The 27,301-nt window shown below is 49.2% G+C and overlaps 2 protein-coding genes and 5 non-coding genes across 9 annotated transcripts in view; 1 reads left to right on the top strand and 6 right to left on the bottom strand.

The window, feature by feature from the left end:
- Window positions 1-8,137, bottom strand: part of SCARB1 (scavenger receptor class B member 1) — a 43,310-nt gene extending 35,173 nt beyond the window's left edge. The window contains exon 1 of one of the 2 annotated variants that reach the window (XM_048821147.2): window positions 7,893-8,137. In XM_048821147.2, the coding sequence (XP_048677104.2) occupies window positions 7,893-8,015 (123 nt within the window). In that variant the 5' untranslated portion in view covers window positions 8,016-8,137. The remainder of the gene's footprint in view (window positions 1-7,892) is intronic. The other variant, XM_048821148.2, reaches the window with a different exon arrangement.
- A 5,529-nt stretch (window positions 8,138-13,666) lies between these two features.
- Window positions 13,667-16,146, bottom strand: UBC (ubiquitin C). Of its 2 annotated transcripts, none has more exons than XM_048821153.2 (2): window positions 16,021-16,146; window positions 13,667-15,111 (listed from the first exon to the last, which is right to left on the bottom strand). In XM_048821153.2, the coding sequence occupies exon 2, from the start codon at window positions 15,106-15,108 to the stop codon at window positions 13,735-13,737; it is 1,374 nt and encodes a 457-aa protein (XP_048677110.2). In that variant the 5' UTR covers window positions 15,109-15,111; window positions 16,021-16,146; the 3' UTR covers window positions 13,667-13,734. The 2 variants fall into 2 exon arrangements, with proteins under 2 accessions (XP_048677110.2, XP_048677108.2); XM_048821151.2 differs by having other exon boundaries at window positions 15,979-16,117.
- A 3,606-nt stretch (window positions 16,147-19,752) lies between these two features.
- On the bottom strand, window positions 19,753-19,824 carry TRNAA-UGC (transfer RNA alanine (anticodon UGC)). The gene has a single exon. It is a non-coding gene; the product is annotated as a tRNA-Ala (tRNA).
- A 681-nt stretch (window positions 19,825-20,505) lies between these two features.
- On the bottom strand, window positions 20,506-20,577 carry TRNAD-GUC (transfer RNA aspartic acid (anticodon GUC)). The gene has a single exon. It is a non-coding gene; the product is annotated as a tRNA-Asp (tRNA).
- Window positions 20,578-20,864: 287 nt separating this feature from the next.
- Window positions 20,865-20,937, bottom strand: TRNAF-GAA (transfer RNA phenylalanine (anticodon GAA)). The gene has a single exon. It is a non-coding gene; the product is annotated as a tRNA-Phe (tRNA).
- A 5,516-nt stretch (window positions 20,938-26,453) lies between these two features.
- Window positions 26,454-26,525, bottom strand: TRNAD-GUC (transfer RNA aspartic acid (anticodon GUC)). The gene has a single exon. It is a non-coding gene; the product is annotated as a tRNA-Asp (tRNA).
- Window positions 26,526-26,648: 123 nt separating this feature from the next.
- On the top strand, window positions 26,649-26,720 carry TRNAA-UGC (transfer RNA alanine (anticodon UGC)). The gene has a single exon. It is a non-coding gene; the product is annotated as a tRNA-Ala (tRNA).
- The last annotated feature ends 581 nt before the right edge of the window (window positions 26,721-27,301 follow it).

The following is a 27,301-nucleotide window of genomic DNA, read 5'->3' as shown; positions in this document are numbered from 1 at the left end:
ATGGCTGCTCGGCAGAAGATGGTACAGTACGACTGCTAGCAGTCCGTATCGCCTGCCCGCTCACCATAAGACGGTTCAATAGGACTGACTGCAGGACTAAAGAGAATGACCTGGTCAAGTCACTCCAAATTTAGTCCCTGCGCCCATGTCTGCCCAGGCGCTCCCAGCCGACGTGGCCAGGAGCACCTCGGACACGACGAGGACGACTACCAGTCGTATTGCACCGTCTGCTGCCAGAAGGCAATGGGTTGCTGCTACTGTGCAGCAAAGCCGTACCGCGTCTGCCAGCACCCAGGAGACATAGGGTGACGGTTACCTGAGCGGGCTCCATGCTTGCAGTGGTATGGCGTCTGCACAGGTAACTCAGGAAAAAAGGCGCGAAATGATTGTCTGCCCTTGCTTTCACGGAGGGAGGGAGGGAACGGGGGCCTGACGATATGTACCCAGAACCACCCGCGACAATGTTTTAGCCCCATCAGGCATTGGGATCTCAACCCAGAATTCCAATGGGCAGCGGAGACAGCAGGAACTGTGGGATAGCTACCCACAGTGCAACGCTCCGGAAGTCAACTCTAGCCTCGGTACTGTGGAAGCGCTCCGCCGAGTTAATGCACTTAATGCACTTAGAGCATTTTCTGTGGGGAGACACACTCGAATATATAAAACCGATTTCTAAAAAACCGACTTCTATAAATTCGACCTTATTCCGTAGTGTAGACATACCCTCAGTGTTCTAAAACAAGAGCATATGGTCTGTCAATGTTCTCTATTGTTGCAGCATTCAGTCTCTGCTGAATTTCTGCAGTATGCAACCCAAAACAGCTCTGCCTTGCTAGCAAAATGGGCCAGAGCAGCAACTGGTCCTGCAGCAGGACTTGGCAATATGAACTCAAGTGCATCAAGCAAATCAAAGTGTGAATCTGACTCTTCCCAACCTAGTGATCTGATCTCTCTTCTCCACATCCCTCCTCACACCAGGAGTTCATTTGTCTTCCAGCTACCAGACTGATTGGGGGGGATTTTTAATTCTAGACACACTTAAGCCCAGACCCTCCAAAGTATTTAGGCTCTTGAAATCAATGGAAGTTAGGAGCTTAACTACCTTTGAGCGCCATAGTGCCTTTCCCCACTTTGGAAATAGTTAGTGCCACATCTGAAATTTGAGCCAGTGGGGTTGCATGGACCTAACAGAAGGTAGAATGTAGGTTATGCTTAATGCCTTATCCAAGTAAGTGTCTGGATCTTTGAATTGCTCTACCGGAGCTCTGGGTGTTTCACACTCTGAAAAGTCAGGACTCTTTAGCAATCATCCTAGCTGCAGATAACTGCACACATGCCAGACCTGGCCTGCATGCCCCATTACAGAAGGGAAGGAACAGTAGAAGGACATTAGCTGCACAGCATTAATCAAACTGTCAGCTTTTAATCCATCTTAATGCTTCTTATGGGGACACATGGCATTTTCAGAACTTCCTGGGGAGCTAGCCAGAGAGATTCCTCTACTGCAATAATCATATCTGTCAAAAGCTCAGATTCATTTACCGTAGGGTTGGGACATTTGACTGGTCCAAAAATAATTGATCAGTCAACTATTGGTCAAGCATGGTCACATGTCAAAAATGGTCTAATATTTTAAAGCACTAATTTACTAGAACAGTAACAAAAAGAGAAAGACCTGATGGTCTCCATTTGGCTTAGCCTTAGATAGATATTTATGTATAATTAGCAAAAACCCAGATTTGACTGAGTTATTTTAGCACAGAAAAAATGTTATACAATGAAATGAAGTCCCTCCCGCACTGCCTTCTGGTTAGTTTCTATAGGTTTGTCTAGTTAGTTTAGACTATAAACTCTTCAGGGCAAGGATTGTGTCTTAACTTGTTTAATGTGCTTTGTAAGCCACCCCATAGGTTTATGGCCTGCTATACAAAGAAAGATATTGTAGAAGATTTCAGGCAATCAAGAGGCTTTATATTCAATTATTTGGTCTTTCTTCCCCTCCCCCTGCCCCACAACCACCAGATGGCAAAACAGGTAGTAAAATGACATTTAACCAGCCTAATGGGGTATCATGATGCAATGAAATATTTAGGTGGCTGCCTACAGCAAGACCTTCTTGCTGGAATATTTGACAATATTTAACAGTGATCAAATAATAGGTGGTCGACTGACATGTCACAGGGCCCCCCCCCATGAAGCTACATTGCTCAGGCTTCAGCCCCAGGTGGCAGGGCTCAGGGACCTGGGTTTCAGCTCCATGCAGTGGGACTTCGATTTGCTGCCCTGTGCCCCAGCAAGTCTAATGCTGGCCCTGCTAGAGGCCCCCTAGGAGGATTTAGATTTCTACCAGCTACTCAAAAGCTTATAAAGCCTGGCAGCTGTAGCCCAGAAAACACACTGAACTTAAACAGTTTTGCTGCATGACGTTTGTTCATTAGACAGTTGTCCAACTACATTGGCTGCAGAAGCAGTACAAGCTTGCTAAGTAAGCCAGTGTTTCATTCAAATCCAGGGTCCTTGTAATCATAGCGGCAGAGTGAAATAGTAGGACCGATATCATGGAAATTAGGGGTCAGCCAGGAATCAGCCCTAAATTAAAATCTGCTAAGAATTAACATTTCTCATTAATATACAGGTGGTTATTTGACCACCAAGCCACCTCCTTTACAATGTTATGACCTCTATGTTATAACGGTGCTCTCTGCATAGGCTGTACCCAGCTTACACTCGAATCATTGGATGAAAGTATCACCATATCGACTATTTGTATCGCCGACATTCACTAGATCAAGCCTCTTAACAAGACAAGTACTTACAGATGGACAAGTCATGTTTCTTTCCCTGTGTCATCAAACACGCATGGTGTGGGGAGGACCATTGAGACAAAATAACTACAGTTGATGGCATCACACAAAGACATTCCTAGATCTGGAAAATCTCTGGGGCAACCCAGCAGGCAGCACCTGATGGAGCCAGAGCGCACATCCTTTCGTGTATCAGAGAGTCTAACAGCTCAGAGTGCTGGGGTGTCTTAGTCCGTCCTGCCAACATGTCAGAGGAGCATCCAACACAGCTTTGGAATAGAATGAGCGAAGGAAGGCCAGATCTCCGAGAGGCTGACATTTCGTACAAAGTAAATCACTAAGTCCTTGTAGCAAGTCTGAGACAGCTGCCACTCATGACTGTCCCAGTTCCAGTCACCCCACTACAATCATGCTGGTGCTCTATATGTTTTTATGGAATGTAGAACACTTCCTCAGTATAAACGTCCAGGGGCAAGTATAACTGACCGATTTATACTAAGGTTTACTCATGCTGGTATTCAGGGAAATAAGAAAGAGCCCAAGCTACCTGGAGGCAGTTAATCAGTAACCCTAGTTATTGACGGCTGGTCTAAAACCATTTAAAAAGATTAAGACTTGCATATGTTGAATCCTTTACTGTGTTATCACGGCAAACCTCAATCAGTTACACAAGTATAAATTTTGCAAATGGGATAAGAGGAAGGAGAAATAAGGTATTAAAATTATATCATGCTAGTAAAAGGCCGAGGAATAGAGGAGGGGGAAGGTCTCCTCAATATCCAATTTCTTGCTATCTTTGCCACACATCTCGAAGTGTCAGCCAGTTCATCTCACTATCTCTTCCCTGGACCTTAGATACTCTTGATTCCCAAGTCAACATCACGTGTTCAGAAATCCCATTTAGCATAAGAGAACCTCTTGCTGCCAGGCACCTGGTATTATAATCTTTGACCTGCTACATAACAAGCATATTAACTTCACTGGCATCCTAGGCATTGCATTAAATATGCTGTTAAGACGATCTTCGACCTCAGGAGCAAGCGGCAGCAGCCACCACAGCCACTGCCTAAGAAGCTGGCTCCACCATTGCCAGTTCAGGAAGTTCAACAAGCAACTTTCCATTGCTGAGCACTTCTACTATTGAGAGCAGTCGCCCAGGACCCTAGTAGGGGGAAAGCCCAGCATGAGGCTTCAAATTTTTCACCAAACACCCCGTAAGGACAGCACCACATTACACAGATATTGTAAGCAGGAGTCTGCTATCTAGGTACTTGTATTCAAGTCCTGTGAGCGCCATACAAGCACCTACTCACCCACTCCAAACACATATGGCCTGAATGCTGAACTGCACCTCAAGGTTTGATTCGGCCAAAACTAAAGAAAGTGACTTGTCAGCATTTTACAGGAATAAAAATGCTCTGAAGTACAGCATGTCCTAAGGCTGGGATTTTAAAGGAGACTAAGGGACCCTGACAGCCATATTCCATCACTTTAAAGGGGATTTGGGTGCCCAACTCCTTGGCTCCTCTGAAATCCCAGGCTAAAAGGCGCTAGAATGTAACACACTAGTGTCATAAAACAAGTATTTAAGTCTCTAGCTTGTACGGCTTCCTGATGACTCTAAATACTGTCACAATCTATGGCCACTTACAGTTTTATGTCTATCACAAAGCCACATGCCATGGCCACCACTGGAACTTGACAGCAACAGTAAAAGTACATCTCAGATCCCTCCTGCTCCAAGAGGGCAGGCCTCCTATCACTTGAGCTAAAGAAAATCTCCTTTAGCTCTTAGCAATATAGGGCCTATGTCAAGTGAGCAGCTCTGACTCTATCCAGATGAATGTAATGGAACACATGCTACCTAGTACAATCAATAAAGCTGATCTTTCACCACAAGAATTATTGCGGGTCATCCAGGATGTTACTTGATGCTGAGGGCAAAACCTGCTAAAAGAAGCCATTAATTATATTATATTAGTTAACCTCACAAGTTTAAACAAGTCCTATGCAGTCAGGACATGCTCCCTTGTCAAAATGAAATTTAAAAACACCTAATGAAAAGTTGAGGAAACTTAAAATCACACTGCTTTGTTAGGGAAAAAAAGTCACCCTCCAGTGATCTATTCTCAATGGCAGCATAACAACTTACGAAAGATGCTATATAAAAGTCTCTGAAGGATCCCAGACTGAGGAGGGATATGAGAACAGATTTCAAGTACATAAAAGGCTGTTACAAGGAAGAGGGAGAACAGTTGTTCTTGTTAACCTCCGAGGATAGGACAAGCAGCAATGGGCTTAAACTGCATCGAGAGATTTTTAAGTTGGACATTAGGAAAAACTTCCAAACTGTCAGGGTAGCTAAACACTGGAATAAATTGCCTAGGGAGGTTGTGAAATCTCTGTCACTGAAGGTTTTTAAGAGCAGGTTAGACAAACACCAGTCAGGGATGGTCTAGATAATATTTAGCCCTGCCTTGAGTGCAGGGGAGTGGACTAGAAGATCTCTCAAGGTTCCTTCCAATCCTATGATTCTATGACATTGTCTATACTAGACAAGTTTGAACCATTGCAGCTTCATCAGTGGTAGCACTAGAGTAAAGCAGGCACAAGGGTTTTTTTGTTGTTGTTGTTGTTTTAAATCAAAACATCATCTTTCCCTGCTTAAAGAGGGTCTACACAGCACAGGGGGAAAAGATTCCAGCAGCCACCAATTAGAGCTAGCAGAATGTAGGTAAAGTATTGGCAGGAGACCTAGTCAGAAACTTAGTGATAAAACACAGCTAGCCTGCGAGCTGGGAAGCTCCGGAGTCTCTGCCCCAAGGCAGACTCATGGTTTGGCTGCTGCCCTCATGTCACAGGCCCTGAGAGCCCCAGCAGCTTTGGAGTGAAACTGGCATCTGCTGACAGTGTCACTGTTGCAATAAACAATGTCATTCACTCCATAGCTGAAGGGTGGTCGGGTAGACCAAATTTTCATTTGGAAACACCATTCCAGAATGTCTGGTTTTGTTGTAATTCAAAACAGAACCATATTTTGAAATGCCAAAGTTTCTCGTGAACTTGAAATCCTGATCACTGTTGCCAACAGGGGTAGAGGCAGGAAATTTCAGGGAAAAGGAATGTAGCAGCTTTTCACATAGCCCTAATTTGTACAGGTTTGGGGGGTCTACTTATATTTCTTTTGTGCTAACCCTTCTGGTTGGGGGTGGAGAACCTGGATTTATGCTGGAAATGGCCCACCTTGATTATCATACACATTGTAAGGAGAGTGATCACTTTAGATAAGCTATTACCAACAGGAGAGTGGGTTTGTTGGGAGGGGTGAGGGGGGAGAAACTGGATTTGTGCTGGAAATGGCCCAACTTGATCATACACATTGTAAGGAGAGTGATCACTTTAGATAAGCTATTACCAGCAGGAAAGTGGGTGGGGGGAGAGAAAACCTTTTATAGTGGTAAACACCCATTTTTTCATGGTTTGTATGTACAAGAACATCTTCTATATTTTCCACAGAATGCATCCGATGAAGTGAGCTGTAGCTCACGAAAGCTTATGCTCAGATAAATTGGTTTGTCTCTAAGGTGCCACAAGTACTCCTTTTCTTTTTGCGAATACAGACTAACACGGCTGTTACTCTGAAACCTTCTGGTCTTCTATTGCTACCTATCCCATGGACCAAATACTTCATTTTCATTAACAAATGCTGCCGTTATGTCACGAAGCAATTAGAACTAGTGTTGCTTGGGAAGGGAACAGAGACCTTAAAATATACTACAGCGCAGGTAGGAGTTTTTTAGCACGAACCCCGAGCTTTCTACAGCATCCTTCGCTTCAGTAATGGTTAGCATTTTGAACGCATAAGGGGCAATGCATGATTTATTACAATACTCAGTACAGCAATAGTTTACAGAAGTGTTACTATCTAGGACTTGGGGGTCCATTAGCATTGCTCAGTATAGTACATCTTTAAGAGCTGAAAGTCAATCAGCCAAAGTCATCCATATCTGGAGCAGGACAGAAAAGCTTTTGTGACAAAGTTTTTCACCTAACAGAGAAGTAGGTCATGTTTCTGAAGCACTCCTAATGGGTTATGTTACCAATGCATTTTAGCGGGGAAGGAGGAAGCATGCAAGCAGAGAGCCCCAGCACCCAGACATCACTCCTGTAATGCTGGATGGGAAGGAAGGCAAATTTTAACCATATGCACAAGGAGCAGAGAAAAAAAAAAAAAAAAAAAAAGATACTGTGGGGAAGTGTGAGAGCCTCACACCCCCACCCTGCTCATTCCCCCACCAAGCCATCCCCAGACCAAGGGGACAGAGGAGTGCTTCAGGTCACAAGCCACGGCTGACCAGAACCCCCCAGTCGGTCATTTGTGCATCTGAGCCCAACTCCTCACATGAGCATACAGAAATACTTCATGTCAGTAGTATTTGTCCCCTCACCTTGTTTACTCCTCACCAGAACTGACTCCTTTCTACCTTAGTATCCTCTATGGACCAGCTTTAACGCTTATTGATTTCAGGGGGGAGCTAGAGGGGCCAGCACCTGGCAGGGTCAATGAAGAAGAGTTGACTAACTAGAACAGAATTCACTGTTCCTGGGGCACTAGAGAGGACAGATGGGGTGTCGTGTCAATCAACCCTGGGCTAGCGGGGGTAGTCTGCCCTTCCTCCCACATGGGGACATGTCATTACCCAGCCAGCTGCAGCCCACTTCGCCTGTCCTGTGTGCCCCCATCCCTTCTGGGTAGGAAAAGGGTTCCCCAGCCCTGCCAGGGGGATCAGGCTAGGTGACCTAATGGGGTCCCTTCCAGCCCGAGACTTCTAGGAGCCTCAGCGGAGGGAGATTTGAAACATCAGCCCGGTCAGCACCTCAGCACGCAGGGAGGCTGGAGCTCGAGCGAGCCCGGCAAGGCGGATCTGGAGGCGAGAGGGGCACGATACAGATATTAGCGGGGGGGAACCTGGTGCCGCCGCCGCCGCCCCCAGCCTTTGATGGGGGAAGGCAAAGGGGTCGCCAGCCCGGCTGGCTCCAGCGCAGGATGCACCCCCCCGCACGGCGAGCCCAGGGCGCGGGTATCACCTTGATGACCTGGTCCCGGACCACGCTGGGCAGGACGAAGAACAGGACGAGGCCGAAGAGGGCGAAGGCCAGCCCGGTCAGCCCCAGCGCCAGGGGGACTCTGCGCCCCGCGGGAGCGGCCATGGCGAGCAGAGAGGCGCAGCCACCAGCCGGGCCTCGCGGCCGACTCCGCGGTTTTATTCCCTCCGCCCGCGACGGGCCGGGCCCGCCCCCTCGGCCGGCTCTGCCCAGCGCTCGGCGGGAAGGGCCGCTCCCGCCCCCGGCCGCCGCGGCCTCTGGCTAGGGGGACCCGAGCGAGGCTGTTCCCCGCCCCGAGGAGCAGGAGGCGGGGGCGGTTCTCTCAACAGTCCCCGTCACAGGAGCCGCCCTGGGGAGCGTTTTTCCAGAAATCCGCCCCCGCCACGATCCTGGGGAGCTTTTCTCCAACCCCCCCACGCCCTCCCCCAGGATCTCCCCCCAGATCCCGGGGAGCTTCTCTCCACCCCCCCACCTCCTCCCCCAGGATCCTGGGGAGCTGTTCTCCAACCCCCCCACCTCCCCTCCCCCCAGATCCCGGGGAGCGTCTCTCCAACACCCCCCGACCACCACCACAAAGATCCTGGGGAGCTTCTCTCCAATCCTCCCCCCACCCCCAGATCCCAGGGAGCTTCTCTCCAACCCCCCCACACCTCCTCCCCCAGGATCCCGGGGAGCTGTTCTCCATTTCCCCCACCTTCCCTCCCCCCAGATCCCAGGGAGCGTCTCTCCAACACCCCCCGACCACCAACACAAAGATCCTGGGGAGCTTCTCTCCAATCCTCCCCCCACCCCCAGATCCCGGGAGCTTCTCTCCAACCCCCCCACACCTCCTCCCCCAGGATCCCGGGGAGCTGTTCTCCATTTCCCCCACCTTCCCTCCCCCCAGATCCCAGGGAGCGTCTCTCCAACACCCCCCGACCACCAACACAAAGATCCTGGGGAGCTTCTCTCCAATCCTCCCCCCACCCCCAGATCCCAGGGAGCTTCTCTCCAACCCCCCCCCCCACACCTCCTCCCCCAGGATCCTGGGGAGCTGTTCTCCATTTCCCCCACCTTCCCTCCCCCCAGATCCCGGGGAGCTTTTCTCCAACCACCCCACCCCATACACACACACCAAGATCCTGGGGAGCTTTTCTCCACCCCACCCCCCGAGAGTTCCGGGGGAGCTATTCTCCAACCACACACACACACCCCCAAGATCCTGGGGAGCTTTTCTCCAACCCCTCCAAGATTCTGGGGAGCTTTTTTCCAGCCCCCCCCCCACCTCCTCCCCTAGGATCCTGGGAGCTTTTCTGCAACCTCCCACCGCCAAGATCCCAGGGAGCTTGTCTCCAACACACACACCCCAGATCCTGGGGAGCTTTTCTCCAACTCCCCCACCCCCTCCCCCAGGATCCTGGGGAGCTGTTCTCCAATTCCTCCACCCCCCCCCTCCAGCTCCCAAGGAGCTTCTCTCCACCACCACCACCACCCCAGATCCCAGGGAGCTTCTCTCCAACCCTCCCCACCTCCTCCCCCAGGATCCTGGGCAGTTTTTCTCCAACTCCCCAACTAGGGTGGCCAATTTTGGTTGGACTATTCCTGGATGTTTCATCACATGACAGTCTTTAATTAAAAATTAATCTTTAATTCCTGGAGACTCCAGGGTAATCATGGAAGGTTGGCAACCCTATCCTCACCATTCCCCCAGGATCCTGGGGAGTTTTTCTCCAGTCTCTCCCCGCCTCCTCCCTCAAGATCCTGAGGTGCTTTTCTCTAATCTTGCCCCTCCCAACCCCCAGGACAAATATACTTCTGGGTTTTTTTTTTCCCAACAATCCACTCTAAGAGACCCATGAGAATCTGTGAAATCTTGTATAAGGCACTGGGAGTTCTTGTAATTTTTTTCGCTTTGAGCGAGTCCTGGTTCGTGATGGGTAGGTGTCCGGGTCACACAACTTCCTTGTCATTTGGCACTAGCTGGTACTCAGTCTCCATAGAGAGGCCAGGAAGCAAATGGACCCTGGAGGCAAACTAAACTCCCATGCCAGAAGCGGTGCTGCCAGCACCAGGGGTGTAGCTGAGGCCCACTGGCAAGGCAGAATTGATGAGCTTGCACAAATGCTGTCCTTCCAGTATCCTAGGCTGTTTCTGTGAACAAAGAAAGGCGTTGGATCTCACAGCTGTCAAGCCTGCAGCTTGCTGCAGCACTGACATTCATATAATTGTTTTTTTTTAAATCATAACATTACTAGTACCAGGCCTTATATTTCAAATCAACTGTGTAATAATTACGGGCTCAATTTTGAAGTCTATGCTGAGGCAAAACAACTATTGATTGGTTCCAACTGGAGTTTTACCTAATAAGGACCATAGAATTGGGTCCAGTTATGCAGAGCCCTGTATTCTAAATCAGCCAACCTAACAAAAGTCCAGTTCAGACTGTTCTAGAAAATTTTTTATGAAAATCAGCAAAAGGTGAAGGCAAACTGGTTCAAAGTTAAACTATAAGTGATCTTTTTCCAAGGCTCCTAGTGAAACCACATGCTGAGATGACAGTGTGCTGAAAGATTCTAGAAGTGGGAGGAAATGCTTACAGCTGATATCACTGAAAAGTGTCTCAGAAGGTTAATGTTCACAGGATGAAGCTGAAGTCTCTTTGTGGCCATTCAAAGGAGCCAGGGGGCCAAAAGCTGCAAGCTTTACTGGGATAGCTGCCACCCCAGTCACCTGGAACCCACCATGATACCACTGGGCCTTCATCAGCCTGATCTTAAACAATGGTCTAACCACATGAGGCCAGAAAGCAGGGCTCAGACAACACCACCACCAGCTTCGGCTAAATCCAGGACATGACACTTTGGGCTAGTGGACACTACAAAATTAAGTCGACAGACAGCCACTGCAGTAATTAAAGCAATGGTTCACTTCCCACACTTGCTTCTTCTGTCAGGGGTGCACATCCTCACCACATGCACTTCCACAGACTGAAGTGAGATATTGTGTGACACTGGCAGCTGGAGTCTGGGGCTGACCGCCTCAGTTGTACATGCGGGGTTCACAGCGGCCCCTGCCTCCCCCAAGCTGTCAGCCTAATTTCTGGCTAACAACTTGGGCTGTCAGCACGCAAGGAGGTCTCACACCTGCCAACCCAGCACCTGAGTGAGTTTGGGCTGTCAGCTTTGGAGGTCAAGGGAGGGCTCCAGCTGTCAGCCCCCTTTGAGGCAGACAGCCAACAGGTGATTTAAGTAGCACAGTCTACACCCATACTGTATCATCCTAACTACATCGACATAAGCGCTGCGACTCTCATGGAGGTGGAGTTATGTCAGTGCAGCTGGCCGCTTCAGGCATGTGCTGTATTAAGGGCTTTTGTTCAGTAATAAACGTTATGCTGTTTTGTGTTTAAATTCCAGTTATCACAAATCATGAGGAAAAATTAGTAAACAATGAATCATTCACCATTTTCTAATGTACTGAGAACAATTAAGAATGCAAAAATATTAAGCTATGTAGTTGCTTAATTTATATATATAAATAAAATGTTCCCTCCCAGAAAACAAAAACAGGTACCAAAAAAATCTAGTGTAAAGGCTCTATCTAGTTTCAAATCAGCATGTTCTAATGTTTATATTAAGCAATGAGAATGCACCTCCCTTTAGAAAATAATTGAAATACAAATGGAAAAGTTTATTAAAATGGATTTAAATCAATCTATCCTGATTCTTAGTCTTTAAATAGTGCTTTATGTTCAAAGCACTGTAACACATTAGTTTATCATACAAGTAATCTGAATTACATCAGAGGTACTCTCAATTAGAAATCACTGCTTTGAAGTAGATTGGCACCCACACCATGTGCTCCCCTAGGACAGGAGTTGGGAAAAAATATTTGAAGTTACAGTAGTGACTTTATGTAGGCTAAACTCACCCAGAGGGCCTGGCCTAACATTTTTCCAAAGTTTCCCACAATAATTTTGTTCCCAGTGGTCAGAACCTTAGTTACACATTTATTCAAAATATACAATTCTCCAGCATCCTCCTAGCACACCATCAGCAGTCTCAGAAGCTAACGTCACATGTTGAACTACCAATGCAGATTCCCTGTCTCCTTGAAGGCCTCAGGAACTTTTGATTGCAGTCTAAACAGCAGGCCTTGACTCCTGCACAGACCAGGAACAGGAGACAGCGTAGTCACCATAAACTCATTAAGCAACTGTGTATTTAATGTGATGCATTACTCTGCTCTACCAGTAGATTACACAAACAGAAGATAGGGTTCCATAGCATTCACAATGTTCCATATAAATTTGTCCCTACCAACTATCAAAGCATTTCAAGGAAGAGGCATTTGAGACTCCCGTTTTTCCATCTCTAATTAGAAGAGCCCATCCACACCGAGACAGATCACTTAGGACTAGGTTAGATCCCTCAGAATGTTTCTAATTACCACCAACTCCTTGAATTCCCTTCTAGTTCCATGGGTTTTCAGCAGCAGCATTTCTAGCACTGTACTGGAAACAAAACTACTGCTCAATTTAATTCACTATTTCAAACCAGGGTGTTGCATTCCTGTATTAGAGATGCAGATGCATTGTTGAAATTTTAACATACTTCAAGTTCTCTTCACCCCAATTATTGGGCGGGGAGAAGATATCAAGCATCCTCATCTTTTATTGCTAAATGTAGCAGCAAAATGTTTACACTAGACTTGAGGCCTTAGCTAGTGTACTCTGTACCAGCGGTTTTCAAACTTCTCTTCTGGGGACCCAGTTGAAGAAAATTGTCGATGCCAGTGACCCAACAGAGCTGGGGATGAGGGTTTTGGGGTGGAGGGGCTCAGGGATGAGAATAAGGGGGTCAGGATGTGGGAATGGTCTCTGGGTTTGGTGGGGCTCAGGAGAGGATAAAGGCTCTGGGCTGGGAGGTTTGGGATGCAGTAGAGGATCTGGGTTTGGGAAGGCTCAGGCACAGACTTACCTCCGATAGCTCAGTGGTGCAGCCAGAGGTGCACTGTGGACCATGCCGCACGCCAGAAGCGTTCAGCAGCAGGTCTGGCTCCTAGGTGGAAGCACACAAGCAGCTCCACGTGACTCACCCACACACAGTGGGCCTGCCCGCCCGTCCCCCCAGGTTCCCATTGGCCCAAGTGTGGAGCCAGTGCTCAGGGTGGGGGCAGCACACAGTGGCCCCCCCTGCCTAAAAGCCAGACTGTTGCTGGCTGCTTCCGGGGCACAGTGCAGTGTCAGAAAAGGTAGGCACTAGCCTGCCTTAGCTGGGAAACACCAGGACTTTTAATGTCCCGGTTGGCAGTGCTGACCAGATCAAAGCGACCCAGCACCTTACATGTCGTAACCCATGGATTGCAACACACTGCTCTATACAATATGTGCCCAACTTGTTACAGCTATTAAAATGAATTCCTTCCCAGCATGCAGTAGGGGTCAGGTGAGACCACCTTACCCAATTTTAACTTGGTTGTAATTTAAAAAAAACCCACAGACAAGCTGTTTTATTCTTCAATAGCAACCTTTAAAGGTTAGTCAGACTCTAGTAACTGATAAAGCTCAGCCACAAGAAACTAGATTCCAGACATCTCAGAAGTACCTTATGACTCAGTGGTCCATTTTACCACCTTTATCAACAGCGGACATGCTTTTACAGTTGGAATAATCGAATAAAAAATTTGCCAGCTGTGTCATTATACAATTCTAGCTCACTGAATCAAGTCTGACTAAATGAGTGCACCTTTACATTACAAAGGGACAGACAAAGAACTTGTGAATGCAAGCTTTATTGGAACAAGGTGCAGTGAAATTTCTATTCAGATGCTAACAGGAGCAAGTTCAGTTACCGCCCCTTAAACGCAGGACCAAGTGCAGGGTGGATTCTTTCTGGATATTGTAGTCGGACAGGGTGCGTCCATCTTCCAGCTGCTTTCCGGCAAAGATCAACCTCTGCTGATCTGGAGGAATGCCTTCTTTGTCTTGGATTTTGGCCTTGACATTCTCAATGGTGTCACTGGGCTCCACCTCTAGGGTGATGGTTTTGCCCGTCAAGGTTTTCACAAAGATCTGCATACCACCTCTCAGGCGCAGGACCAAGTGCAGGGTGGATTCTTTCTGGATGTTGTAGTCGGACAGGGTGCGTCCATCTTCCAGCTGCTTTCCGGCAAAGATCAACCTCTGCTGATCTGGAGGAATGCCTTCTTTGTCTTGGATTTTGGCCTTGACATTCTCAATGGTGTCACTGGGCTCCACCTCTAGGGTGATGGTTTTGCCTGTCAAGGTTTTCACAAAGATCTGCATACCACCTCTCAGGCGCAGGACCAAGTGCAGGGTGGATTCTTTCTGGATGTTGTAGTCGGACAGGGTGCGTCCATCTTCCAGCTGCTTTCCGGCAAAGATCAACCTCTGCTGATCTGGAGGAATGCCTTCTTTGTCTTGGATTTTAGCCTTGACATTCTCAATGGTGTCACTGGGCTCCACCTCTAGGGTGATGGTTTTGCCCGTCAAGGTCTTCACAAAGATCTGCATACCACCTCTCAGGCGCAGGACCAAGTGCAGGGTGGATTCTTTCTGGATGTTGTAGTCGGACAGGGTGCGTCCATCTTCCAGCTGCTTTCCGGCAAAGATCAACCTCTGCTGATCTGGAGGAATGCCTTCTTTGTCTTGGATTTTGGCCTTGACATTCTCAATGGTGTCACTGGGCTCCACCTCTAGGGTGATGGTTTTGCCCGTCAAGGTCTTCACAAAGATCTGCATACCACCTCTCAGGCGCAGGACCAAGTGCAGGGTGGATTCTTTCTGGATGTTGTAGTCGGACAGGGTGCGTCCATCTTCCAGCTGCTTTCCGGCAAAGATCAACCTCTGCTGATCTGGAGGAATGCCTTCTTTGTCTTGGATTTTGGCCTTGACATTCTCAATGGTGTCACTGGGCTCCACCTCTAGGGTGATGGTTTTGCCCGTCAAGGTCTTCACAAAGATCTGCATACCACCTCTCAGGCGCAGGACCAAGTGCAGGGTGGATTCTTTCTGGATGTTGTAGTCGGACAGGGTGCGTCCATCTTCCAGCTGCTTTCCGGCAAAGATCAACCTCTGCTGATCTGGAGGAATGCCTTCTTTGTCTTGGATTTTGGCCTTGACATTCTCAATGGTGTCACTGGGCTCCACCTCTAGGGTGATGGTTTTGCCCGTCAAGGTCTTCACAAAGATCTGCATTTTCTGTACAAAAATAGAAGTTATGAAGCATATAAGCCTTTTTGTACTCCAAAATACTAACGTTACATCACAAGAAATCAGAAAAGTACGGATTTACCCTTTCGCTTAATCATCAAGCAGGGTAGAGAGCTTTTGACACCAGTACACACCTTGAATTGCAGCTCCACTTTGTGTCCTCTCACCCCCCCCGTAGGCTACTTCCTCCTCCAAAGCTCACTCCAAGGCCCCACTACAGTGAGTTGCGTCACACTGAGATAACACCAGTACCACAGGGCCACTACGTCAGTACGGCTGGCCAGCCGCGCCCAATGCAATGGGCCACTCCGTGCCAAACAACCGCGCCGGCAGGTCCGCTCAGGCGGGCCCAGGAGCCGGTCCCTAACCCCGCCCCCCGGCAGGCGGGCGTCAGAGGCGCGGGGCAGCCCACGGCCCTGCAGGGGCGGGGCCTCCCGCGCGCCCAGACCGCCATTTTAGCGCCGGCCCGACTCTAGTCCCCCGTTCAACCAGGGAGCCGCCATTCGCCGCTCCTAGGGCAGCGAGCCGGTTGCCTCAGCCCGCGCTCCGCAGGTCCCCCCCGCCGCGCTACGGCACAGCCGCCTCCCTACACGGCAGGGAGCGCAGAGAGCTGCCGCCCCGCCCCGCCCGCTCCCCCCAGCCCCCCGCGGCTCATCGCCAGGCGCCTCACGATCGACACCAACCCCTCCCCCCACAATATCCGCGACGGCCCGAGCCATACACCCCCGCCGCCGCCCTCGATAAACGTAGCCACCGGGCTGGGCTCTCCGCACAGCTTCGGACCCTCTTTTCCCTCAGGCCGGACTCGCCCCCCCACGGAAGCCCAACAGCTAGCCAGGCCCGTTGCCCACTCACCGCAGGGACGGCGCTCCAGACAGACAACAAAACAACACTCACTGAGGGTCACGGGGATGTAACTGCGTGACAACGCTGGCGCGGTCCTTATATAGCCTCTTCCTCCCCAGCTGAGATCCCTCCGCCGGGGACTATCTCGTCTCACTGCATCTTGGCGCGTGCACCCAGCATGGGCACGGGGGCGAGTTCCGGTCGGCAGTGCGGAGGAATCAGCCGGCCGCTCAGTGTGTGACATGATCCGATGACGGCAAGGGCCAAGGAACGGAAGATGGAGCGTGGAGTAAAACCCGGACTGGAGTTTCGCCTGCCTAGAACGGGGTCTCAGCTCAGCCTGGTTCCCTGAGCAGGGAATAGACCTGGGGGACACGTCCCTGCGTGTGATTGTGATAGGGTGACCAGACATCAAATGTGAAAAATCGGAAAGGGGGTGGGGGGTAATAGGAGCCTATATAAGAAAAAGACCCAAAAATCGGGACTATCCCTATGAAATCGCGGCATCTGGTCACCCTAGATTGTGAGTTGGGGCTGTGTGTCTCATTGTGTGAGCTGTGTGTTTTCTTCTGTGTGTCTAGGTCATTGCAAATCTCTACATGAAAATTAATGTGGAAAAAAAGGCAGAAAAAATAAAATAAAATAAACCTGAAGCATCGTGCATTCTAATTTCATCTGATAATACTTCTATTCTTTTTCCTCTGGGATCCAGACCCTGAGGTCAAAGGGGGCCTGAAACACAAAGCAGAGTAGGAGAGGCAGAATGGCAGATGGTGACTGACATGTAGGGAGGAAGATCAAAGCCTTGGAAATGTGAGGAAGACAAGGTGGAAGAATGGTTTCAGAATGGTAGCTGTATTAATCTGTATTAGCAAAAACAATGAGGAGTCCTTGTGGCACTTTAGAGACTTACACATTTATTTGGGCATAAGCTTTCATGGGCTAGAACCCACTTCATCAGATGCATGGAGTGGAAAATACAGTAGTAGGTATATTTATACATAGTACATGAAGAGATGGGAGTTGCCTTACCAGGTGGGGGGTCAGTCTAACAAGACAATTCAATTAACAGTAGAATACCAAGGGAGGAAAAATCACATTTGTAGTGGTAATGAGGGTGGTCAATTTCAAACAGTTGACAATAAGGTGTGAGTAACTGTGGGGGGAAATTAGTATGATAAAATTAGGTTTTGTAATGACTCATCCACAGAAGAGTTTGTCTGGAGTTCCCCAAAGTGAGCCTTGTGAGCCATTCGGTCAAAGTGTCCAGCGCTGTAACAAGGCCATAACAAAATAGGCTTTGTTTGCATGATTCATTCAGATGGTATTTAGTTCATTCCACCTACAAAAGCCTTTCTTTGCATGTACCCAAAAGATACAGCTGCCTAAGCGTTCACACACAGAACAAGGAGTGCTGAAAACCAATTGAAAAAGAGCTGAAACCCAGCAACAGCTACCTGATTGGGTCAGACATGACACCCATAGAATTTACAGAAGGAGGGGGCGGGGTTTCTCTTTGGGGATTTATTTCAGCCTGTAAGTGGGTTGTAAGCTCCTTCTGTATTAACATTTACTCAATAATATCATAATAGGTTTAAAAAAAAAAACCAGTCCAAACATCGAGTTGGCTTAGTTGAAGCAAAGGTCCCTTAGTTTCTGATCAAAGTAGGGCTGGAATTGTAGGGTAGAGGTTGCATTGTGTGCGTCCTTAATTATAAAAACATAAAAGACTTGAACAGAAGCTCAGCTGTAGAAGGTGAATCACCTAGTCTGAAAACAGGCAGGGACGGTAGGCTTACTCTGCGAGTTATCGGCCGTGCATTTCGGCAGGACTGATTTGAAAATGATCAAATCTAAAAACTGAAGAACAACCCATTTTGCTACAAGATGGAGTTTCACAGCATGATTAGATAGACATGGGTACCTGCCTAATTTTCATGCCCTATGTGCCATGTATCTACATTAGTGGTGTAGAGTCTAGTGCAGGGGTGGGCAAACTTTTTGGCCTGAGGGCCACATCAGGGAATAGAAATTGTGTGGCGGGTCATGAATGCTCACAAAATTGGGGTGGAGGCCCGGGGGGTGGGGTGAGGGTGCTGGTTGGCGGTGCAGACTCTGGGGTGGGGCTGGGGATGAGGAGTTTGGGGTGTAGGAGGGTGCTCTGGGCTGGGACTGAGGGGTTTGGAGCAGGGCCGGCTCTCGTTTTTTTGCCACCTCAAGCAAAAAAAAAAAAAAAAAAACCCTCCAAGAGCGCAACTGCCAAAGCGAAGAAAAAAACAGAAAAGAAAAAAAAACCTCCAAGAGCGCAACTGCCGAAGCAGAAAACAAAAAAAAAAACCATCCAGAATGCCGCTCCTGGAATTGTGCCAGCCCACGCACGTGCTTGGTTTGCTGGTGCCTCGAGCTGGTCCTGGTTTGGAGGGTGGGAGGGGGATCAGGGCTGGGGCAAGGGTGGGGGAAGGGGTGCAGGTTCTGGCTGGGGATGCGGGCTCTGGGGTGGGGCTGGGGATGAGAGGTTTGGGGTGCAGGAGGGTACTCCGTCCTGGGATCGAGGGGTTTGGAGAGCGGGAGGAGGATGAGGGCTGGGGCAGGGGGTTGGGGCGTGGGGAGAGGCTCAGGGGTGCAGGCTCTGACTGGCGCTTACCTTTAAGCGGCTCCTGGAAGCAGTGGCATGTCCCTTCGCCAGCTCCTACGTGTGGAGCGGCCCCTGACTCCGCTAGCACCGGAGCAGGGCCATGCGACTGCTTCCGGGAGCCGTGTGGTGTGGCCCCTGACCCAGTGCCCTGGCTGGAGTGCCAGAGTGGCCCCCAACCCGGCGCCCCGGCTGGAGCACCGGAGCAGGGTCGAGCCACATGGTGCAGCCCCTCACCCGATGCCCCCGCTGGAGCATCGGAGCAGGGTATGCCCCAGACCCTGCTCCCCAGTGGGAACTTGGGGGCCAGCTTAAAACGGCTCCGGCCCGCAGTTTGCCACCCCTGGCCTAGTGCCTGGCACTATGGGTGAATTTCCCCCTGAGGCTGACTCCTGCACTTAGATCTATGGGGTGCCCCACTGGTGCAGAGGCTTGTGCTAGAGGCTCAGATTGCAGGCCTGAGACCTTAAACCCTGATTCAGAAAAGCACTTAAATGTGTACTTTGGGATGCTTTCCTGAGTTGGTACTAAGATTGTAAACCATTTACCGCAGGAAACTTGTCTTCAGGCTTGTCTGTAAAGCACTTTTGGTTCAATACAATTATGAAGAATAACAATGAATAGTGCATAAGACCTATTCTTACCATGTTGCTAGAAACATCATTTTATTGCTTTTTCAATTTAGATATTCATGCTGGTCTGGAGCACCAAAAACAGTGGCAAAGAGTCCTGTGGCACCTTATTGACTAATGGACGTACGGGAGCATAAGCTTTCGTGGGCGACTACCCGCTTCGTCGGATGCACATGGACGGCGAACGTAGGATTCCAGACCACCGCAGAACTGTATCATGTTTGGGGGGGAGGTGGCGGGGCAGAAAGGGAGTCCCCGAGACAGGACAGACTCTTCTGCCGGGCTGAGCGTGTCGCTGGAGAGTGAGGATATTGCTGGGTGAGTTAGGGGTGGCCCCATGTGGCAGGTAGGATTTTAGACCGCTTGCAGTCCTTTTTCCTCTGTAGAGAGGGGAAGGGGTGCCATGTGGACCCCCTCTCTGATCTTTGTATGGCGTCTCCAGGTGGGAGAGCTCATTTGAGACGTTGTCCCGTTTGCCACGGGCTGCTGGTACAAAATGAAGGCGGGTGAGGAAAACGCTGGAGATGCCGGGGATTGAACCCGGGGCCTCATACATGCAAAGCATGCGCTCTACCACTGAGCTACATCCCCTGCCTGGCGGGTGGCTGCTCAGAGACGGGGATAGACGCTCGCCCGGGGACGATGGTTTCGCCGGCCCAGGACACCTCCCTTCCGTGCTGCAAACGCCCGCCGCCCGCGCGCCGCCCGCGATGCCTCGCTGCTCCGCTCGTTGCTTCAACGGCCCCGCTCTCCACGCCACAGAAAAGGGCGCGCGCGCGGGCGCGCGGGGGGGGGAGGGGGCTACAATGCAGGGCGCAGACCGACCCGCAGCGCCCCGGCGGGGGGGCGGGCAGTGGGGCTGCGCTGCCCCTGTGTGGGGCGCATTGAAATAAATCCACCGGGGGCGGGAGGGGGGGATCCAGAGTAATGGGCGGGCACGGCGGCGCGGGGGGGGGGGCTCGCAGCGGAGCGGGCGGGCAGTGGGAAGCTCGAGGCAGCCCGTCGAGGCACCGGCAGCAGCGGGGGCGAGGTGGGGCCCCCGCCCCCGGGCAGCGTTGGGGAGGCGGGGGGGTCTGTGGCCTTTTGAGAGACAGGCAGGCGGCTCAAGGACACGCGGGTCCGTTGCGCGGCTGCCGACGGAGGCGCGCTGAGCCCCCCCCCACTCGCCGGACGTCAGCGCGGGGGGGGGCGGGTCGCTCTTGCCCGGCTCCCCCCCCCCCCCCCGCAGAGCGCCAAAGGCTCGCGCGGGGGGATATCAAAAGGCAGAGCGGCCTCCCCGTCGGGGAATCGAACCCCGGTCTCCCGCGTGACAGGCGGGGATACTTACCACTATACTAACGAGGAAGGGCTGAGGGGGGGGTTTCCCCAAGGCGGCTATTGGAGGCCTCCACTTCCAGAAGCCCCGAGGTGCAGCTTGGGCAGCTGCCGGAGGCTCGTTAGGCAACAGGCTCGCACAGCTGCAGCCCAGGCAGGACCGCCGCGAAAGCAACAGTCACCCCCGCTCCCCCAAAAAAGGCCCTGTTGGGGTTAGCTCCCAGGGGGCTACGCAGTTCCAGCCGGCCCCCGGCTTGGCAGCCTGCCTGGACGGCCCTTGCCCCCCACCCTTCCTCCTAAAAAGGGGAAAAACAATCTGCCGAAACCCGGGATCGAACCAGGGACCTTTAGATCTTCAGTCTAACGCTCTCCCAACTGAGCTATTTCGGCAGGTGGAAAAAGTTATGGCTGAATGTGAACACCACCCTGCTGCAGAGAAGCCCTTCCTAATGCATAGCAGGATTTTTTGGTTTGTTTCTCACATTTTTTAGGGTCAACCACCCACCTCACTCCAGCAGCAACTCCAATCTCATTCTTGAAACCCGTTTTTAAATGCTCTTTCCTTTATACAATAAAAAAAGCAAGTAAGATGCCAGGTGTGAAGGATAGGGCCAATATTAATTCAATAATAATTATTATTAATAATTAATTCAACACTAATTAACTGCTTTAGCATATTGATTTGTCACATTAACCGTGTTATGTTCTGTTGCACTGTGCAAAGGTTGTTCTTTTGTTTCAGGTTGTTTCATTGTGTTCCATCAAAAACTCATAATTACATTCCAGAAAGAAATTCAAGAGTTTGGGGGCAATGGGGCCTGTGGTCTCCTCCCCTAACATAAGAGGCTGGGGTGGAGATCAGGTGCATCTAGGACAAGAGTAAAGATGAAGGACAGGTCCACCTCTGTAGCATCCACGGAAGCCTATTGGTAGTTTGGGTGCATGGGGTGGCTGGGGGAAGGTCATACCTAAACACACAACATGTCTCTCTATCCAGAGGTTGTAAAACATAAAGGTAAATGCCAAAGTCATTGTAAATAGTCAATGGAACAATGATAAATGCCAACAGAAATGGTTATCAGTCCCCCAAAATTGTCTAGCATGAGCAATTTGAAACAGACTGGACAAGGTAGGATCCAGTCAGAAGAAGAGTTAGAACACATTTTAAAATCTAGGAAACATGCTTAACTCAAACTGCTTAGGTACAAACTTGTCATAAGCCATTTTACATTAGCAGTTGTAGTCTAAGAACTATGGCCCTGATCCTGCAAAGACTTACACACAGGTTTCACTTTGCACACTGTGGTCCTGATTGAGGAACGCACTGGAACATGTGCTTAACTTTACCACTGGGACTGGTCCCGTTGACATCAATAGATAACGGTGTGCAAAATTAAACATGTGCCTTAGGTCTGGTCTACACTACCGAGTTAGGTTGACATAAGGCAGCTTACATCGACCTAACTATGGAAGTCTAATTAGGCCTGGGTCTACACTATTGAGCTAAATCAACCTAAGTTACGCAACTCCATCCACGTGAATTACATAGCTGGAGTCGACATACCTTAGGACGACTTATTGTGGTGTCTACACCACGCTGGATCAATGGGAGAAACTCTCCCGTTGACTTACCTTATGCTTCTCGTTCTTGTGGATTACCAGAGTCAACGGGAGAGTGATCTGCGGTCTTCAAGAGACCCGCTAAATCGACCCCCTGAAGGATTGATCGCCGCAGCATCGATCCACGGTAAGTGTAGACATACACTTCGCTCCTCCCGATGTAACTGCCCAGCTACGCCAACTTAATAACTCCAACTCCATCTTTATGAGTGGTGTAGAGGCAAGCTCAATGTAGTTAGGACAATCCAGTGTCAAAGTGTGGACACTGTGTTGCTTATATCGACTGTTACTAGCTTTCAAGAGTCTTCCCACAATGCCCTACATTGACAGTACAATTGATACAAGTGCACCTGGTGAGGACGCACACTGCTGACACAAGGAGCAAAATGTAGACACGCACAAGTGATGTAATTACTGCATGGCATCTGTATGCCAAAATAAGTTATGTTGACTATTTTTGTAGTTTAGACAAGCCCTTGGTCTTTTCAGCATTAGGGTCTAATGTTGCAGACCTTGTTTAACATTAATGATTGTTGTTCTCTGGGGAACTTTGTTCAAAGAAGCTAGTACTTCATCTTCATAAATAATGACCTCACCTTGTAACTTCAGGGTGATGTTTAATAGTCAGCAGAGGTTGGCATTTTAATGAGGAACCCAATGTTCCATGCTCTGCTTGTTCTAATTATTGCCACTAATGAGACAGTTACACAAGGCATAGGTAATCAGATGACAAACAATATATTAACTGATGAAATATTATAGCATGCGTTGGGCCAGAGATTGTATATTTATGGATGATGAGGCAATTTTATTACATCCTCCTGCTTTGACATGTTCATACATTTGCTAAATAATGTTATTTCACAAAAGCTTATGCTCATATAAATTGGTTAGTCTCTAAGGTGCCACAAGTCCTCCTTTTCTTTTTGCAGATACGGACTAACACGGCTGCTACTCTGAAACCTGTTGTTGTGGATGAAATTCTTGTTTTCTGCCCAAAGGAGTATTTTGTGTATATGCAGAGGAGTAATTGTTTAAAGTTATTATTATTAATAATAAATAATAATTAGGCTGGACGTGAACATGGACCTGTACTGTGGGTTAGCCGTGCCATTCAATAAATCCAGACTCATAGAGAAAGACTAGATCACTTAAGATACTTTTGCAATAGAGAACAAAGGGCCTGATACTGTACATTCTCGTGCAGAGAATGCCTACGGTTTTTAATAGATGTTCCTAACATGAACGGCCTGCAGGATTGAATGTAGCTAGTGGCGTAGTGGTATAGCTGAAACAAGTGGGTGTTCAGGAGTTTTTGAAGGACAGGAGCGAGCTCATCTCCTTCAAAGAGTTTGGTCATGTTTAACTTGTCTGAGCATGCAAATCGTGTTTTTTACACTTAATGGAAGCATCCAATTATTGTATGTGTGTGTTCAAATAACTGAAAAATGCTTTCAGTTTAACACTTGAAGCATAGCACATGCATAAGCTTCAGTGAGGCCTGCAGCTCTGTTATATTTTTAAACAAAAATAGTTAAGAAATAAGGAAGCTGTGAACAAGAGGAAACAGAGCTGGTTAGCATAGTTTTCCTTGCCGATTTTAGCACTTGCTGAACGCAGGTTACTGTGTATATGATTCGCATCCTTGCAACCCTGCCCATGTCCCTCTTGCACAGGTACCTGAATCCTCCTACTCTTAAAATAGCATCCAAAAAGGCCCTCAGTGTTTTTCTGATGCTTGCAGTTTCCAATGTTTCATGTGTCCTAGCCTGAGCCCTAGAGTGTGAAAATCTGCTTTGATTCTGAGAGATACTGGGCACAGACAACTCCCACTGACATCAGCAGACCCCTCCTGCTCCCATTTAAGTCAGTGGCAAAACTCCCAGACTTTCTCCAATTTGAACCAGGTCAGACCTAAACAGTGGTGCAGGTGTTCAGCCCCAGTCAGGATCCTGCAATCCTCTTATCCTCGTCAACTGTGCCGAGCTGCCCAGAGGATTCAGGGGGCCTGGGGCAAAGCAATTTCGGGTGCCCTTTAATTAATTAATTATGCGCCTTTTTAATGTTTACTCACCTGGCGGCGCCCCGGGTCTTCGGCGGTGGGTCCTTCACTCACTCCGGGTGTGTTCGGCCACACTGAAGGACCCGCCGCCGAAAACGTGGAGCACCGCCCAGTCAGTAAAAGCGCCACCGGGTGACGCCTTTTTTGTGATCGCTCCCCCTGGCTACTCCACTGGCCCTTCCATCAAAAAAAGTTGCAAGACTATAGAAAACTATATTCTTATGGGGGTCCCGCCAGGGCCCGGGGCAAATTGCCCCACTTGCCCCCCCCCCCCCCGGGTGGCCCTGCAAAGGTGTGTTTATTTAAAACATACAGAGAAATACTCTGTTGCTTTTCTTTTCTGAACAATGAACAGCCATGTTAATCTGGCGCTGGTAGTGAGAGACTAAATACACAACAATGAGGAAACGCAGTTAGGATTTCCAAGGCAACCTTGGGCCCACTCTCCACATATGTATCATGGCCCAAATCCTGACCCCTTCACTGCTTTTCTTCCCATGCACGTATCCTACTAACAAAAGGTGTAGCTAATTGTTTGACGACATTCGGGTTCATGCTGAAAAATGTTCAAGAGACCAAATATCCAAATTTAGCCAAAGCAATCCACTATGAAAAGGAGACATACATACCCTCCTTCCCGGAAGCAATTCCTGTCTCGCAGCAGAAGGTCTGTTTCAAAGATATGCGTTTCATCTAGTAGAATTTATAGGGTGATGTTATAAGTTACAAAACTCTTTACACCAACCAGTTTGTAATACTTCCTTAACTTATTGTATTGTTCTGATTTTCTTCTTATCTCTGTTTTGGACACTACGTTCCAAACCAGCTGGGGGGAGAGGAACAGCCCGACCTCCGCTAGGAATCACCATTTGTGTATCTTGGCTTAACTGGCTTCCTATTTTCAAATGCCAATGCTGACTTCAGCTTTGCAAAGTGTTGTGGGATATTTGACATGGGTAAACAGAATTGTGGGGAGAGTATACACACACACACACACACACACAATACAGTGCACACAGAACTAGTGTGGTGTTCCCTTGTCCCCGGGGATTAAGCAGGGGTGGTCTGCCGCAGACAGTGCATCCTTACAGTGCTCTGAAACTGTGAGCTTTTACAAGATTTTAATCAGTCAGAGAGCAGAGCGGCCATCCCCCTCTGACATTCTGGGGTGCAAGCCAGACCAGGGAGGAGCTGTGTCACCATTGCCCTGCCGTCTGGGCTGCCTCACAATGCTTTGCTGCTATAGCTCCCACCTGGGCCAATCACAAACAGCATGCAGGTCACACCCTGAGTGTCTGTGTATAGCCACAGCCCTGGTCCCGCAACCCTGCCTCCAGCAGCCTGTCCCACCAACCAGGCTGTCTTGCAACAGCCTTGGTACCTATTTGTGAGGTGACCTCAAAACACTCCCAGTCTGGAAGTTTCCCCAAAACACGTGTGTTCTGCACTTTCCATCCCTCCCTGGGCAGTCCAGATATATTAGGCCCATTGCCCCTGCTTCTTTTGTCTTCTTAGGTGAAATGGAAAGAGATGGATAGGGAGGGATTAACTTGGGCTGGTTTTGCCCCTCACTCTTATAGTTAAGTCATGCTTTGAAATGCATTTTCCTGAGGGCTACCCACGGAGAAAGTTCATTTCCATTGGGAGGTTGGAATCAAGGGGTCTGGTGGTGAAAGAGGTTCTGTGCTGTTGTTTGCTAAGAGGCAGATCTGTTTGGTCCTGCCCTGTTCCTTGCCAAAGAATGGCCACTTGAGAGGTAATTGTCCATCAGCTTCGATGACACCTGGCTCATGTTGTCAGCTTGTTCTTTGTCTTTCAGAAACAGGTTTACCCACTCCCCGGACCTGTCTGGTACACACGCGTCAGTCACGATTTCAGCTTATGTTCGTAACTCTACATATAATGTCGCAACACACATTTCATCATGACATTATTGACCATCGACCATTATCGACCATTAGTTTTCAAACGATACCTCACAAGGCATATTTTGTACAAAGATTAGTACAATAACATGTGGGGTGTGAATAGAGAGGTGCATTCTGCTCCCCCCCCAGTTTATTACTCCATTAACTTCAAAGCAGGTTGCTTGGCCCAAGATGGTTTCTGTGCTAGGACTGGCTTATATCAATGCTGATAGGTTTCATGAAGGGTTTGTCCTCCCCATCCTCAAAGCCAAAATTCCCTTTGAAACAAGAGGAAGGAAACAAAAACACATTGCAGCCTCCCCGTCGGGGAATCGAACCCCGGTCTCCCGCGTGACAGGCGGGGATACTTACCACTATACTAACGAGGATACACTTGAAAAATCTTTCCCCACAAGCTGTGATATACTGAAACCTGCTTAGTACAGCTTGTGCCCAAGGAGTGCAGCCGGATGTATCCATGTAGCTCCTGCTTACAAAGCTGTTACCAGCAAGGGGATGTAGCTCAGTGGTAGAGCGCATGCTTTGCATGTATGAGGCCCCGGGTTCAATCCCCGGCATCTCCACATTTTGGGAGCTGGGCTCATCTGTGGAAGGCAAAAGCAGAATTTTGCCCACTCGCTCTGCCGGGGTTTAGTCACCCAAGCAATGCGCGCGAGGAACTGATGCAATCTCATTGCAACAAGGGCGGACATCTGGGTGCAGGCCCCCAGGGCCCTAAAAAAAAATCCATCCTCCCCAGCCCCCACTTAGTGCTGCTTCCTATCACTCCCGCAGTAATGTTTTAAATCAATGTCCTGTATTCGTCCTGCAAAAGAGACACTCCCCTAGGGTTCAGAGTTGCAGCCATGTTAGTCTGTATCAGCAAAAAGAAAAGGAGGTCTTGTGGCACCTTGGAAACGAACAAATTTATCTGGAGCATAAACTTTTGTGAGCTACAGCTCACTTCATCAGCTGCAAACCGTAGACAGAGTGTGGGGTGCGTTATTTCTACCCCCCCATGACCACTGCTGCCCTCACCCCCGAACTAGCTTTAAAGTAACACAGGGTTAAGCAAGGGCAAATTGATGTGGCCCGAGCACTGGATTTAGCAATAACGAACATTACAACAGTAGGTGAAGCGAAAGGGAAGTTTAGCTGGTGGTTT

Source organism: Caretta caretta, chromosome 15, assembly GCF_965140235.1.
Source record: "Caretta caretta isolate rCarCar2 chromosome 15, rCarCar1.hap1, whole genome shotgun sequence".
Taxonomy (NCBI): Eukaryota; Metazoa; Chordata; order Testudines; family Cheloniidae; genus Caretta; species Caretta caretta.
The sequence above is the reverse complement of the archived record's forward strand: the minus strand, read 5'-3'. Positions and strand labels throughout refer to the sequence as shown.